The sequence below is a fragment of the Danio aesculapii genome, chromosome 13 (assembly GCF_903798145.1).
Source record: "Danio aesculapii chromosome 13, fDanAes4.1, whole genome shotgun sequence".
In the NCBI taxonomy this organism is placed as follows: domain Eukaryota; kingdom Metazoa; phylum Chordata; class Actinopteri; order Cypriniformes; family Danionidae; genus Danio; species Danio aesculapii.
In genome coordinates this window covers 30,587,161-30,604,796 of record NC_079447.1, presented here as the reverse complement: position 1 = coordinate 30,604,796, position 17,636 = coordinate 30,587,161, and the positions used below count along the sequence as shown (strand labels likewise).

The window sequence follows — 17,636 nt, the reverse complement described above, 5'->3', positions numbered from 1 at the left end:
CTGAAAATATCAAAAGAAGTGGTTCAGAAGAAGGTAGACTAGACTCCGGTGTTCATTTGTGCGCCTGAAAACTCCATGTTTATAATGCCTCATAGTCGCTGACATTATCTTTAGTAGTTATAGTGTGAAAACTCTAAAAGCAGATAGCTGCTTCCCACTCAGGGCTGTCTATGCTAATGAGGGTAAACTGTCATGAATGGGCATGACTTTCCCCTATGCTGACATGTAAAAAGGGAGAATGTCAATCAAAGTGTTTCTGCAGTCTGTTTTTATAAAGTCTGAGCATAAAGGAAACAAATTAATTACATTTTACCATTAAAGGCTGGTTATATTCACATAGTGTTGCCATTCAAAGTGTTTAAATCCATTATAAAAGGTGTTGTTTACATAATAGGTCCTCTTAAAAAAAGTATGAATTCAAGTTTGTAGTATAGTCAAATATGACATCATAGTAGATTACATTTTTATATCAAATAGATATGTTTTTTTACTGCATGGAATAAGTGATTTGCCATGATTTATGAGTGCATACTGATTGGCTGTAATGATACTGTAAGATTTGCAGGATGGGAAAGACTCAAATAAGAGAGTGTTTGACCATCCAACATCAATTTGCATCAAGTCTGTCTTCAATGATTTTCCCTGAGTTAGATTTATGTGACTGCAGAAGCACAGAAGATATCATCAAGACCTGAGAGCTCTTGTCTCGATTGGTGTTCTGCATGCAAAGGCAGGCTTAAGAACAATGGCTCAATGGGACTGATTATGACCTGTCAGTAAAATGAATGAAGGGAAAGTGAATTGACCCCGGGTGTGTTGACCGATGGGGCTTTTGAACTGATGTTTTCCTCGATGAGTGCAGATGTGAGAGAGTGGTCAGCGTTTTGGCATCCGTTTGCTCTGAACTGGAGATTCTACTAGTTTGTTTTTGAACAAATTGTTTTATCCACCCCTGTAGGCTTTTAGAAAGGATAGAAGTGTGAAAATTCTGTCATCATTTACTCTCATGTCGTTTCAAACCTGCACGTTCTTATTGTGAAACAAAAATTAATGCAGAAAATCCCACACACTCAAAAAATTATTTTAGCTGCTTATTTAAAACGAGCTGAATCAACACAATTGCACAGGTTTTTTTGGGCCAACTTAATTATTTTATGCTCACTCCACTTAAATTTGTAAAAACAATTAAGTTAACATAATCGAGTTGTGTTGGGACAACATGGAAGAATTGTGTGAAACCCCGCATTTTTTACAGTACACACACACATGTTGGTATTGGTGGTTTACAGGAACTCTCCATAGACATGATGTATTTATAAAGTAAAAAGCTCTTATTATATGGCCATAACCCTAAACCCTACCCTCACAGTAAACGTGGCAAATTTTGAATTTCTAAAAATATTGTTAAATATGATTTTTAGTCAATTTGAATTACACATGAGTTTATATATATATATATATATATATATATATATATATATATATATATATATATATATATATATATATATATATATATATATATATATATATATATTTGTTATTAGATATTAAAATATGTAAATCTAATATGTTTATAATATGTATATATATTTTAAATATTTAACAATAAATCGAATATCTTTTGTTTTATAGCATGTACAGTTGAAGTCAGAATTATTAGCCCCCTATGAATTTTTTTTTCTTATTTAAATATTTCCCAAATTATGTTTAACAGAGCAAGGAAATTTTCACAGTATGTCTGATAATAATTTTTCTTCTGGAGAAAGTCTTATTTGTTTTATTTTGGCTAGAATAAAAGCAGTTTTTAATTTTTTTAAACCCATTTTAAGGGCAAAATTATTAGCCCCTTTAAGCTATATATATTTTTCGATAGTCTACAGAACAAACCATTGTTATACAATAACTTGCCTAATTACCCTAACCTGCCTAGTTAACCTAATTAACCTAGTTAAGCCTTTAAATGTTACTTTAAGCTGTATAGAAGTGTCTTGAAAAATATCTAGTCAAATATTATTTACTGTCATCAGGGCAAAGATAAAATAAATCAGTTATTAGAAATGAGTTATTAAAACGATTATGTTTAGAATGTGCTGTAAAAATCTTCTCTCGCTTAAACATAATTGGGGAAATAAATAACTAGGGGAGCTAATAATTCAGGGCGGTTAATAATTCTGACTTCAACTGTAAATCTAATGTTTATTCCTTGTGTATTTCTTGACAACTTTTTAAAAATTCCTAAGTACGCTTAAAATTTTATTTACCTTCCCTTTAATATGGTGTTTAACTGCGAATGTGTATTATATGTCAAAAGTAATGCAAAATTCAAATCGTTCATGTTTTTTTTTTTGACACCATACTGAAACAGGTTTCATACTAGTTGGTGTTTGGTGTAGACTTGATAATCTTTTAGACAACTATTTCTATTTCTTTTATAACTATTTCTCACACCTCAACAGTAATCTCCTTACAGTATGTAGGTAGGGTCATGTCACTGTGCTACTCTAGTTTCATAACAGTCTTTTGTGAATGTTAAATGTGAGGGTGTGCGTGTAGCCTGATGTTGATATGCTGTCATGGGTCTACAACTGCGCGCGCTGACACACTTTTATCGCCACTCGTTCACATACAGTGTCAGTGAGCACTACTGCACAGACTCTGACATCTGAACAGCACTCGCTTTAATCGCGTTTAACGCTTCTCTCACCGGCTCAAAAGTCCTCCGGTGCGCCGCTGTCCGTGAGCTGCGCGCTCGTGATGATGATGAGCGGAGCCGCGCGCTCGGCGAGGAAGGGCATCTCGTGTCCGACACAGGATCCAAACTGCACGCGCATCGTGGAAAGCTTGTCCGCGTGGAACGACTCGGTGATGAGCGCGTACCGGCTGGTGGATTTACCCCCCACCACCACCACTACTACATCTGTGAGTCCAACATCTCTCAGCTTTTTCATCTCATCTTTTCATTACAGATGTGAAATTATGTGGACGTTTAATGTTTAGCTTGCTGTGTGAATTGATTTGGTTCCAGTAAAATTTACAGAATAGGTTTAATGGGTTTTTACAGATTCTTGATATGTTTGTGTTGTGCTTTTTAACAGATTTATAAATGCTATACAAATATTTAAAGGCTTTTTACTGTTCTTTAAACTTTTTGGTTTTATCAGGGGGTTAAGAAGTGCGAGTTTGTCACACATTCGTCATGACACGATTTTTAAAGATGTATTTCTCACGATGCTATATCCTATATTATATTAAAATGTTATATCTATATTAAATTAAAAATTTAAAACAATATTGGATTATTTGAGTTTAATTTAAGTTTAAATTTAAGTTAGCTGTGTTTAATTCGTGATTTCATAGTTTGAAATATACAGACAATACTTTTCTCGTTTTAAACATTATTGCAGAAGTGAAAGCATTTCAAGTGTAAAAATATTTTTCCTTGCTAAATGTAAAACTGCTGTAAAATCTAAGCCATATGTTTAGGTTATGTTCCATGTTTGAAGCTGCAAAATAGCTGTAGGCATCAAATAATTCTCTCAGTTTCTGTGACAAAATCATTTCTATCACAAAATAGTCATTGGTGGAATGTTAAATAAGAATTTGAAATATTTTATGGCATACTTAAAAAGAAAAGGTGATTTAGTAGCAAAAATGTTTTTATTTTGAATATTTTTTTTAAATAAATTGGTTTTACACTATTTTCAGATTTTTTGTAGTATATGTATTAATTCCTGTACTTTTACCATAAACCGACATACTAACCATTTGGAAGAGGCTGATATTTTTTACATTGAGTGTGTTAACTAGCATCATTAGGAGTTAAGAAATGCAATGCAAAAATTTTTTCTTGGTGGGGTTGTTAAAAAAGATTTGATTATAAAATAAGAAAATTGTACATTTGAAACTTGACACCAGCTTGCTAAGATATTTTATACAATCCATAGTTATTTCAAAGTCCAATTTTAAAATGGGTTCACGTGATGAATTTAGAGTTTTAGGCTTTAAAATGATGTTTATTTCTGAAATATGTGACTGATAAAAAAAAAGTGTTGATCAACAGGTTGAAATGCACCTCACCAGTTTGTCATCCATCTAATCTATGATCTACATCCGCCTGGGGCAGTATAGTGAGAGCTTCCTGCGAGAAAGATTTTAAGGATTAGTGAATTCATATCTTTCCAGTAGGTCAGCTCTGATAGGATCCACGGCAGTTGTCATGCTTTAATTGTTTCCATATTCAAGCCTTCGGGTTTAAAGCCTGCCTATATGCAGCACAGCGAGGTCAGGTGCATTGCATATTTTCTCATTTAAACTCTTAAACACAGATGACTGAAACTGTCCTTTGCTGTTAATCACTTATTTAATTTTGCCATATATGGCTGTGTCTGTGGTCTGAGCCTGAAGATGCGTTCGTGAGGTTAAGTCCTTGGGGTTTTCCCTGTTGAAATGAGTAATAAACACTGAGCCCCGAGAGGACCTATGAAGGCATATCAGTGCAGGGAAGTGAATTACATATTTATGCTAATTGATTATGTCTTGAGGTGATTTATTTCTCTTACATATTGCATGTATGTGTTGTTGTTTTTCCACTTGTGATTTAATGAAGTGAATAGATCTTCTGGACTGCTGCAATGAGCGTCTTGGCTCAGACATCACAAAGACTGGTCAGTTTATATATTTAAAAGCAAAAGGGTTACGCTGTATTTTAATGATAGGCATTTTGTTGATTTAACTAGTTCTCATTAGTAGCACTAGTAGACTGTTAGACTAGAGCAGTGTTTCTCAACCACATTCCTGGAGGAAGCTCCAAACAAATGTGAGTTTCTTTCCTTCTGTTGAATACCACAAAGATTTTTAAAAAAGTGGAAACTACTGGGGTGTCACAGTGGCGCAGTGGGTAGCACGATCACCTCACAGCAAGAAGGTTGCTGATTCGAGCCCTGGCTGGGTCAGTTGACATTTTTGTGTAGAGTTTGCATGTTCTCTTTGTGTTTGCATGGGTTTTCTCTGGGTTCTCTAGTTCCCCACAGTCCAAAGACATGCACTATACGTGAATTGAATAAACTATATTGGTCGTAGTGTATGTATGTGAATGCAAGAGTGTATGGGTGTTTCCCAGTAATGGGCATCCGTTGCGTAAAACATATGCTGGATAAGTTGGTGGTTCATTCTGCTGTGGCGATCACTGATTAATAAAGGGACTAAGCCGAAAAGAAAATGAATGAATGAATGGAAACTGGCGTAACCACTGACTTCCATAGTAGGAAAAAACATGTAAGTCAATGGCCACCACTTAACAGCATTTTTCAAAATATCCTCTTTTGTCTTCAACCGAAAGAAATAAACTCAAATATGTATATATAAAAAGAGGAGGGTGAGAGTAAATGATGACAGAATTAAGAATTTTAATTGAACTGTCTCTTTAATTAGACAATCTTCTACTGTATACTGTAATCTTCAGAAAATATATAATCAGATGTTAAGCCTTGATTACTTGTAAGATGTTTTTTGGAGTGATGTCCAGAAAACTAATTTAGTAATGAAATGATAATAATAAACAAATGATAAATCTTCATCCTCTCAGATTTGCTGAGAGGAAATTATGATTTACAAGAAACACTTGATGTAAATGAGATCATTACTTAATGACCTAGGCTAGGGTTTAAATGATTATATTTTACATAATTCATGCAAATCTAATTCCGCAGTTATTGACCTAATCTCTGTTGAAGCTAAACGCTAAGTGAACAGAAGGGGGTGCTGTATTTAGAGCCTGAACCTGTATTTGGGTTCAACGTACAGTACTGTAGGAGCCCTTAAAATTGATTCCAAAAGCTGTTACTGTAATGAATCACTTTGAAATGATTTTATGTAACTTTGAGCCTTTAGCATTTTCTTTATGAGGATATTTATTTGGGTCAAGTGAGATTTATTATGTGATGAACCATTCAGAATTTGTAATGCACTTATGCTTGTCACTCATCTGTAATAAAGTGTGACCCAGAAACCCAGTGACACCCAGAGCTGATAAGATGCTGTTATTTCCGAGTCATAGTAATGAAATTTATACATTTATGTCTCTCAATAACATTAATGGGTTGTTTAGTATTGTTTTGTCTCAAACTGACCTCATAGGAAAACCAGCTTCACTGACCATGAGGGATTAGGGTAAAAAAAGCATCATAATCGTGCGATTATGATATAATCAAATTCATGTTCACACCTGCATATTGACCTGTCAGTGTGCTCTCTTTCTCAGGCTGGTAGACATAATGTGATCTCTGAGCATAGATAAATATAAGGATAACTTTATTAGCATTCTTAGAAATGCATTATATCATATTGTTAATTCCACAAACAAATTGCTTAAGTATATGCTGCAGTTTTGACATCCTTTGCTTTACATTTTGGTTGTGTTTAAAGTGGACTCGATTTTGATTGGCTGTCAATGACTGCATCATTCATCAAATAGAAAAATAAATTTTGAAAGTGAATGTGCACACATTTTTTGTCAGTCCAAAAAAAAATCATGTCACTTAAAAAATATATGCTGTGAGTCTGAACAATGAATCATTGTGATTCATTAATCTGTTATGTGTAATTTATGACAGATTTTCTAAATTAAATCAGCTTTCTAAATAAAACAATAGATACATTTTCTTACAGTATTGGAATATTATATTGAAATATTATTGCTGATACACATCCCTAATTTGCTTGTTGTTACGTTTATCATCCACAACGGGCCTTAAAGTTATAGTTCACCACAAAAATATTTCTTTTAAAGAACATTCAAGATCTTTTTAACTGAAAGTGTGGTAACGGATGCGTATCCTCAATTCATGCTACTTTGATGGTCAAAAAATTTCAGGGAACAGAAAATGAATACCTTCAACTCCTGCTGATACATTGAGGTGTTATGAAGAGAAACTCAGTCAGTCAGTACAAAAAAAACTGAACATTGTTTACAACGTCATATAATCTTGAATCCACATCCTCTGTAAACAGTTTTGAGTGCACTCATTCAAGCACAGTTCAAGCTCCAAACTGTCTTGCATTTTGTCCAAGGACCTCATTTTCAGCTAAAAATCTCCTTCAATGTTCTACTAAAGAAAAGTCGCCTTCATCTTGGATGGCCTGAAGGTCAGTCAATTAACAGCAAAGCTTCATTTTGGGGTGAACTGTCCCTTTTAGAAAACACTTTAAGTAACTGATTGTTTGGCACTGATATTGTGGGCTTCTGGACAAAACTCACAGCATTCTTTATCATTTGTAAAGGGAAAAAATACCCCCAAAGGGCCAACAGCTCACAGTGGAAGTAAACAGCTGTGGGTAGTGCAAAGGGAAAACGGTTGGAGATGAAAGAGTAGTATTGGCAGTGTATGCGTTTAACTGCGCTCAGGCGGCTTTACTGTCTAACTGAGCTAAGTAATCATGCTAATGCAGTTAAACAAGCGCAGTAGCATCTGGAGCGCAAGAGAACTTATCCAGATATGAAGGACAGCTGTGAACATCCGCTGAATTACTGTACATTCGTAGCTTAGGACAAAGTACTGAAATGGGCACAGTTACTGTATGTTCCAGATTTTCGTTTTAAGGATGACGTAACAAAAAAAAGATTATTGATGATTCTGAATCTGATTCTTGTCCATCTAAATGTTTAGAATACTGGTGTTGACTTGCAGGCAGATGAAGTGTCATTAAAACTAGAGTCGTTAAAACTAGAGTTGTAATGTTACAGTAATGGACTGTTTTCTTCACATTTTTAAAACTTTAATGATATAAAGGAAATCAATATTTATTAAATTTGGGATTCAAGGTTTTGCCTTTGATTTAATGATTTAATCATTAGCATTATCAGATTCAACATTGATTGATCATCTAGTTCATCGTGTTTTAATGATCAGTTTCAAATAATTTACTCAATATAAGTCACTAGTTATGTACAGTTCTCTTAAATTCAGCTTATGCAATTTATCTGAACTACAAAATAGGTGAAGTGATGCATGTTATGCATTATGCATATAATATATTATATATATATAATGTTATGCAATATGCATATAATAATATATATAATATAACCTTGATTTAACCATATTTAACTGTACTGTAGTTTGAAATTGAAGTCATACAGTAGATCTTAGAAACACTTCGGTATCCAAGATACTGTAATGTCATAATAGCTAGTTTTATAAATGCAAATTATACATATAAATGATAGTGTAATACAATTTCTTAAATATATAGTGTTGCTAATGTGTCATCCTATTTTTAGCTTAACATTAACCGTTAATGACATTTGTAATGTAGTGTAATGTGTATTTATATAGCGCATTTATTGTGTATGGCCATACACCCAAATCGCTTTACAATCATGAGGGGGGTCTCTCCACACCACCACCAGTGTGCAGCATCCACCTGGATGATGCGACAGCAGCCACAAGACAATGGAGCCAATGCACTCACCACACACGAGTTATTGGTGGAGTGGAGATACAGTGATAGAGCCATTTAGGTGGATGTGGATGATTGTGAGGCCATGATCGGTAAAGACCGATGGAGGTAATTTGACCAGGACACCTGGGTTACACCCTACTCTTTATGAGAAGTGATTTTTAATGACCACAGAGAGTCAAGACCTTGGTTTAACGTCTCATCCAAAAGACAGCATTCACTGACAGTTTAGAGTCCCCTTCACTTTACTGGGGAATTAGAACTCACACAGACTGCAGGTTGAGTGCCCTCTGCTGGCTTCACTAACACCACTTCCGACAGCAACCTCGTTTTCCCATGTGGTCTCCCATCCAGGTACTAACCAGGCTCAGCCCTTCTAGCTTCAGTAAGTAACTAGTGTTGGGCTGCAGGCTGATATGGCTGTGACATTTGACGAGACAATTTAAGACCCAATTCCAATTCTATTTTTGTACCCCTTCGCCTTAGCCCTTAAAACTAAGTGTGAAGGGGAAGGGCTTCAAAATTTACCCCTAAGAATTGGGACAGCACTACAGCACCTGCACACGTCATCATGTCATCGCTATCTCATGCTTCATATGAGATCAGACGATCTCGACTACTGTAGTTATTCCAGTTGTGTTATTTTTTGGTATTTATCTTCAAGAAATGACTGAAGGCATATATTATCATAACGATCTAATGTGACAATAAGATCATCACTGTACTGTGCATTTACACAGTGTCCATATTCATCTATGTAAACACACCAAAAACAACATTAACATTATAGCAGACACTGTAAAAAGCTCATTCCCGGTCACTAGACTTTTCTGACAGGGTATTCCAGTGTCATCGAGTGTCAGAATGTTGTGGGACTGCTGTACAAGAGTTATTGTGATTGATTATAGATCGTGAAATTTAGCGTTTCTTATTTTAGCGTTTTTTTATTTAAAGCATGACGGTAAAACACATACGCTCTTATGAATATATTAAAACATGTACTTGCTTGTTGTAAAAGCGTGTAATAATGACAAAAAAAACTTCCTCCTTACTTCCGGGTGCTACTGTTGCTGGTGTATTCAGGGAAATTGTTTTTTACCCCTTGGTTTTGAGTTTGGTCCTAAAAAATCTTCATTCGAAGGGGTTTTCACCCCTTCCCCTTAGCCCTACGCCTTCAAGCTATAGAGAATTGGGACACCCCTACCCCTCGTTTGCGCATTCCCGTGAAGAGGTAGGGGTGTCCCAATTTTCTAAGGTAAGGGGAAGGGCTAAGGGGTAGACTTGGGATTGGGAATTGTTGGGTTTGTCTTCAGAATTTTTCCTCTGGAATGTAAAAAATGATGTTAAAAAAATCAACACTTTATTTTTATTTTCATCTTTGAATATTTGTGTTGAGTATACATTTACGTTATGACTACACATTCTTAAATATAAAATAAAGGTTTCAAAAGGTTTTTAGACGGTTCCACAATGAACTTTCCTGTGAAGAAATGCCATAATAACAATAATTTATTAAATGAAAGGATTTATTGAATATTGCTAGTTGACAGGAGATTTTCTTAAGGGCACCATTCAAAGTGTCCAGTTTCCCAAATAAATGTTTTTATGGTGTGTTGTCCAATCTGCATTATCAACTGGATTAAATTTGGTACCTTTTATTCTCTGGAATAACTATATGGAATTGAAGAGGCTGCTTTTTATTGAAACTACTTAAAAAAAAAAAATTCCTCCAAAACCCAGTAACGCAGTGGCTGTCATATTACGCAGAGTGAGAAACAGATGTGCGACTCAAACAGTCTCTGTTTCCTTCGAATCCTCCTCATTCCAGGGAAATAAGACGGTCTTATCTCAGCCCTCAAAGTTTTCCATGGCTTAGATCTTCATTGGACCCCAAACTCTAGAGTAATGAATGAAAACACACAGCAGCAGCTACTGGTATATTTCAAAAACCTTCAGAACAAATAAATTCACCAGCGGAGATCAAGATGAACGTGATTTAGTAAATGTTTTGATGACACGAATAGTCTGTATCTGTCGAGGCTGATCAGAAACATGATTTGATTCAATTTAAGTTGGATGAGCTGTTTCTAAAGTTTTAACCCATATTTAAACAATGCTGATTTTTATCAGTTGCTCATTCTGATGAAAATATTATTCACCGTCCTTTGAAGAAACAAGCTAAAGAAATTGTCTTATTTTGTTTTCTATTTTACAGTAACGGGGCAGCACGGTGGCTCAGTGGTTAGCACTGTCGTCTCACAGCAAGAGACGGCTGGGCCAGTTGGCATTTCTGTGTGGAGTTTGCAAGTTTTCCCCATGTTCGCGTGGGTTTCCTCCGGGTGCTCTGATTTCCAAAGACATGTGCTATAGGTGAATTGGATAAACTAAATTGACCGTAGTGTATGAGTGCCTGTGTGAATGTGAGTGTGTATGGATGTTTCCCAGTACTGGCTTGCAGCTGGAATGGCATCCGCTGTTTAAAACATATGCTGGATAAGTTGCCAGTTCATTCCTCTGTGGTGATCCCTGATGAATTTATTGAATACATCTTGCAGTATGGTACTTTTTATCATTAGTTAACCTACATTAAAATACTTTTAAAACATTAATTTGTAAATGAAGCCATGAAGAATTCTATTCTATTCTAAGGCAATTATTTAGTGTTCAAGTGCTAACAAACCATTAAATAGTGCACGCACTGTGAAAATCAGGAAACCATTTATCATTAATCAAATCAAACATTTGCTGTATAAATCAGAGTTGGATCTAAAGTTTTATGGATTGAAGTGAAATTTATTATACAAATTAAATAATAAATTAATAATTCATTTATTATAGGTTATCACAATACTCTGATAATCACCAAAAAAAGACAAAAAAATGAAAGAAAGGAAACCACATTATTCAATAGTCATTACAAGTCACATTTCAACAAGCTGAAGTCAGTTTTAGTATGGCACATAAATATGAAAACACATAACTAAAATATTGCAGAAAACATGATCATTACAGAAAACTGTAATATGGTCATTAAAAATAATAATTATTGAAATGAAAAAGAATCAAGTTTGAGCTGTCTTGCGGAGAGCACGATCGCCTCACAGCAAGAAGGTCGCTGGTTCGAGCCTTGGCTGGGTCAGTTGGCATTTCTGTGTGAAGTTTGCATGTTCTCCCTGTGTTCTCGTGGGTGTGCTCCAGTTTCCCCCACATTCCAAAGACATGTGGTACAGGTGAATTGGATAAACTAAATTGGCTGTTGTGTATGTGGTGAATGAGTGTGTATGGATGTTTCTCAGTGATGGGTTGCAGCTGGAAGGACATCCGCTGCGTAAAATATGTGCTGGACAAGTTGGTGGTTCATTGCGCTGTGGCGACCCCTGATTAATAAAGGGACTAAGCCGAAAAGAAGATGAATGAATATTTTGCATGTCTTTTACATTTTTTAAGTGGTGATACGGTTAAAAAAAGGAAAGAATGACCACTTCTAAAACCAAAAATCAAAAATTAACCAAACAGCTAAAAACATAAATAAATATCGTTCAAGTCAGAATTATTAGCCCTTATGTTAAATTTTCTTCAATTTCTGTTTAACGGAGAGAAGATTTTTGTCTACACATTTCGAAACATGCTTGTTTTAATAACTCATTATTCTTTGCCATGATGACCGTACATAATATTTTGCTAGATATTTTTCAAGATACTAGTATTCAGCTTAAAGTGTAATTTAAAGGCTTAACATGGTTAATTTGGTTAACAAGGCAAATAGAAAAAAATCTATATTGCTTAAGGGGGATAAAAAAAAAACAAAAAAAAAAACTGCTTTTATTCTAGCCGAAATCAAACAAATAAGAATTCCTTCAGAAGAAAAAATATTAAATGGAAATATTGTAAAAAATTCCTTGCTGTTAAACGTCGTTTGGGAAATATTTGAAAAAGAAAGAAAAAATTCACAGAAGGGCTAATCATTTTGACTTCATCTGTACAGAGGATATCAAAATAAATCAGCTTTAAAAGGTGCAGATCAAAAACATTTTGTTATTGTCATAGACTGTCTAACAAAATCTTAAAAAAAAAAAATCAATCTCATCTTCTCAGCCAAAAAGAAGCCAAATTAGACAGATTGCGTGACTTCCTCGAAAACCACAACCACGTCTATGCAAAAAAAGATATGACCCAGATAAAAAAAGAGCCTGGTGTTTTTAAAGCTGACTCTGCTTTACATAAGAAGTATAACGATTTTGACAGTATGTTGGTAAAGAGTTGTCTCCACATCATCGTTTGACACATACCAAAGGCAATGACTGAATGTGTTTTGTCATATTTCCTCCATCGTGGCCACATGGTTGCACTCATCTGCTTTGAAATGACTTTTCCGGGAGTGCTTGCCCTGCGTTCATTCGTCTCATGAGCTCAGAGCTCTGACACTTAAAGCTCTATTCATTAAAGCTTCTCCTCGGGAAAATGTGGTAAACAAATGTCTGCCAACAGAAATGTTTGCATTTTAATCAGAATTGTTATGTGAAAGCCAAAAACTTTCTCTCGTGTTTCTCTAATGTGTCATGTCGTGCCAAACGCAATAAAGAAGATTTGTTATGAATCCGTTATAGGCAGACGCTGCAAAAATATTACATCACATGAGTTTTTCCATTTTGTTAAATAGTTTTTTTGTTACAATATCTGAGAATTGATTGTTAAATAGGATATGCACCAAACTGAGAAGTAAAAAAAAGACTAATGACGCTTCTGTTTCATGCTGACTTTAAAGACCGAAAACTGGTGAGCTAAAATCAATTAAGTGCTCCACCTTCTAATAGAATGATCATTATTTTAAAATTCTGAGGTGTCCTTTTTCAGGAAAGATCATTTTTCTTTATTACAAAAACATTTCTCTCAACTTTAAGGGACATTTTTCAGACTTAATGTTCTGTGTTATTATTGTATCTCACTAGAGGAATCCGTACAATAACATCCCAGGATTCGAGAAAGCAGCTGATTGAGCTAAATGTTGTGAGAATTTGTGCCATCAATAACAGTTCCTTTGCCATAGTAGGATTTCTTAGGTCTCGTTCATCCAAATATCTGTTTCAGTTTTTGTTAAATGATTTACCTCTCAAATTGATGAAAGAGTTTCCCTAGATAATCATTCAACTGACTGCTCTAATTCATTTCTTCTTTTTCACCCAAGTGAAAAAATACTGTAGTGTGTTTAAATTATACTATAGTAAAGTGCTGTATTTGAATTAATCTGCGGTAATTCTAAAGTTGCCTAAGCAATCAACAACTACAGTATTATAAACAAATTACCCAATACTGTATCTTTCTACGACTATAGGGTATATTATACAACAATACACAATGCACGACGTTGGAAAAAATGTCATTGCCATATATAGTTTTTCTGTGATATGTATTGCCATATGACTATTATGACAAGATGACTCTATTTGAAAAGAATTCGTTATTTTATATTGACTGGATTGATCTGTATTGGAGTGCATCTGCATTAAATATACAAAATTATACAAAATAAAATAAATTAAATCACAGATGAAAACCACAGAACAAAGATAAAAATTAAATAAAAAACTATTTATGGTTTCCTCCGGGTGCTCCAGTTTCCCCCACAAGTCCAAAAACATGCGCTATAGGTGAATTGAATGGGCTAAATTGGCCGTATAGTGTATGAGTGTGAAAGAGTGTGTATGGGTGTTTCCCAGTGTTGGGTTGTGGCTGGAAGAGCATCTGCTGCGTAAAACATACTGGATAAGTTGGCGGTTCATTCTGCTGTGGCGACCCCTGATTATTAAAGGGACTAAGCCGAATAGAAAATGATTAAATGAAAGAAAATAACACTGCATATTTATTGTATTAAACAAGTAAACACAATCTTTGTTAAAGCTGCAAACTTCACTGTAAAAAATTGCAGGGCTCCACACAATTTATTCCTGTTGTGGATTACGTCAGCTAAGCGGATTGAACATAAAACAATTAAGTTGTCCTCAAAAAAATGTCAAGAATTGTGTTGCTTCAGCTCATTTTAATTAAGTAACTTGAACAAGCAGTAAAAATCTTTTTTTTTTAAATCTGATTTCTTGTGCCCTAAGTCCACTTGAATTTTTACAGTGACATACTTCTCGAGTTATTAGATTAGAATTGTAACTTTGCATGTTTTCTCGTAAATTATAATCCTAACTTGACATTGCAGATCCTACAATGTGACTACTGCAGATTCGCACATTGCGATGTTGATGCTTAAATGATATCTGCAGCCCTACAGTACACTACCTTTTATTGTGAAAGTATATTACAGTATGGTAAAAAGCCTTGGAGTTACGATTGATGACCAATGAACTTCTCTGACCACATTTCTAGAACTGCTCGATCTTGCAGATTCGCACTCTACAACATCAGAAAGGTCCGACCCTTCCTATCTGAACATACAGCTCAACTCATTGTTCAAGCTCTTGTCCTCTCCAAACTGGACTATTGCAACTCTCTGCTAGCCGGGCTACCAGCTAGTTCTATCAAACCTCTTCAGCTGCTTCAGAACGCAGCAGCATGAGTGGTCTTTGATGAACCCAAAAGAGCACATGTCACTCCGCTACTCACCCGTTTGCACTGGCTGCCAGTTGCTGCCCGCATCAAATTCAAAGCGCTGATGTTTGCTTACAAAGTGACCTCTAGCGGTGCTCCTTCGTATCTGCTCTCACTTCTGCAGATATATGTGCCCTCCAGAAACTTGCGTTCTGTGAATGAACGTCGCCTCGTTGTTCCATCCCAAAGAGGGAAGAAATCACTTTCCCGAACTCTCACATTCAATCTGCCCAGTTGGTGGAATGAACTCCCTAACTGCATCAGAACAGCAGAGTCACTTGCTGTCTTCAAGAAACGACTAAAAACGCAACTGTTTAGTCTCCACTTTCCTTCCTAATCTTAACTGCCTCTCTGGCTATACCACTAACTGTGCCCTCTCTCTCTCTCTCTCTCTCTCTCTCTCTCTCTCTCTCTCTCTCTCTCTCTCTCTCTCTCTCTCTCTCTCTCAAAAAAAAAAAAATAAAAAAAATAAAAAAATTTTCTTTCTACTAATGTTTTGCTTCTTAGACTTTACACACCTGAAACTTGTCTATAGCGCTTGTTCACTGCTGCTCTTATAGTTGTGTAAATTGCTCCCTTGTCCTCATTTGTAAGTCGCTTTGGATAAAAGCGTCTGCTAAATGACTAAATGTAAATGTAAATGTAAGTATGTATTAGTTTATCAGTTCACGATTATACTAAAATATATACAGTTGAAGTCGGAAATATTAAGCCTCATTAATTATTAGTCCCTTGTATATTTTCCCCCAATTTTTGTTTAATAAAGAGAAGATTTTTTCAACACATTTTAAACATAATAGTTTTAATCACTAATTTCTAATAACCGACTTCTCTTATCTTTGGCATGATGACAGTAAATAATATTTGACCTGGTATTTTTCCAGTGCAATTTAAAGGGCACCTATGGTGAAAAATCTACTTTTCAAGCTGTTTGGACAGACATATGTGTATATATAGTGTATGGACCGTCATATTGGGGTGGTATAAACACCCCAATATTTCGGCATATATAGCCGAAAACAAACAAATAAGACTTTCTCCAGAAGAAAAAAATATAAATGGAAAAAATGTGAAAATTCCTTGCTCTGTTAAACATCATTTGGGAAATACTTGATTAGAAAATTTAGGAGGGCTATTGATTTTGACTTCAACTGTATAATACATATAAACAGTGGTGGAAAGATTACTGAAAAAAATCATACTCAAGTAAAAGTACCATTATTTGCCTAAAAATGTAGTGCAAGTAGAGTAAAAGTATCTCTTGGGAATAAACTCAAAGTATGAGTAAAAATTAGCCCTTTCAAAAGTACTCAAGAGTAGTGAGTAGTTTTACGCTGTGAAAAGCTGATGCATTTACATGTAATTTGTGGATGTGTGTAAACGTAACATTTTGTAGTGCATTTAGGTATTGCCCAGCAGACACACAACGTCATAAGACGTTAATATCAGGTTAGATTTAGGTTGTGATGTCAAGTGACCAAAGTTCAATGTATAGCCAGCGTCTAAGGACAACGTTATTTTGAAGTCCAAAAACAACGTCAAATGATGTTGATATTTGGTTGATTTTAGAATGGTGTTAGAAAGTGACCAAAATCCAACGTCGAGCCAGCATCTTAAACAAACGTCATATTGACGTCAAATACTGACATTTAATTATCAGGTATGACAATCAAAATCCAACATCTGATGGATGATCATAGTGGTAATGTCTACACAATGTCAAGCTGTAACATCATTAGACATTGTTATTGATGTTTATACTGATGTTGAGTTCTGACGTTAACATGATTTTCATTTCCAAACAAAATGCAACATCCCTACGACATTAGGGTACAATGTCAATCTGACGTCATGTTGCCGTCTTGTGCTTGCTGGGTGTTTAAGACCATTTTGGTCATCATACAGTAAACATCAGTCATCTTCTCATCAGTGATATGCATCTAAACAGTCTCTGGGTCAATGCGTGTACAGATTTTGGACATCTTCTTGGACACTTTTAATGCTTCCAAACAACTTGCTGGAATTATAAATCGCCCATGTGTTGAGGTAGTTCAGTATGATGCGATTTACCTCTTTACTTCTATGTGTGATTTGATTGGACTGATTTTTCTAATCCCCATAGACAGGAAATAATAAAGTAGTGACTGCAGGTTGAAGGAAAGTACTGGAGTAAAAGTACAGAGACAGCACTAAAAATATACTCATTGGAAAGTAAAAGTACACATTTTTAAAACTACTTAGTAAATGACAATTCCTGAGAAAAACTACTCATTTTCAGTAATTTGAGTATTTGTAATTTGTTACATTACACCACTGCATATAAAACAATCTACACTTGTTTTATACAGGTACAGTATATACTTCTTTCAGTGTACCACATTTCAGTTCAAAAACACTATAGTATGTATTTGTTCATGCAGGAAATCAGGAGTCAGAAACATACAGTAAGAGAAAAGCTAATCATTATTCTGTAAAGTTTTCAGCTATTTAAACTCAATCTATGGTTTTCTCTCTATAGTCTTCTCTATAGTCTCTCAATACAGCCAAGACAGAAACACTGATTTTTATATCAACAGACTGAT

The 17,636-nt window shown here is 35.0% G+C and overlaps 1 protein-coding gene across 1 annotated transcript in view; it reads left to right on the top strand.

Annotated features, from left to right (window-relative positions):
- Positions 1 to 2,760: 2,760 nt before the first annotated feature.
- The window catches only part of opn4a (opsin 4a (melanopsin)), a 47,674-nt gene continuing 32,798 nt past the window's right edge, over positions 2,761 to 17,636 (top strand). The window contains exon 1 of the mRNA XM_056470914.1: positions 2,761 to 2,922. Within this exon, the coding sequence (XP_056326889.1) occupies positions 2,761 to 2,922 (162 nt within the window). The remainder of the gene's footprint in view (positions 2,923 to 17,636) is intronic.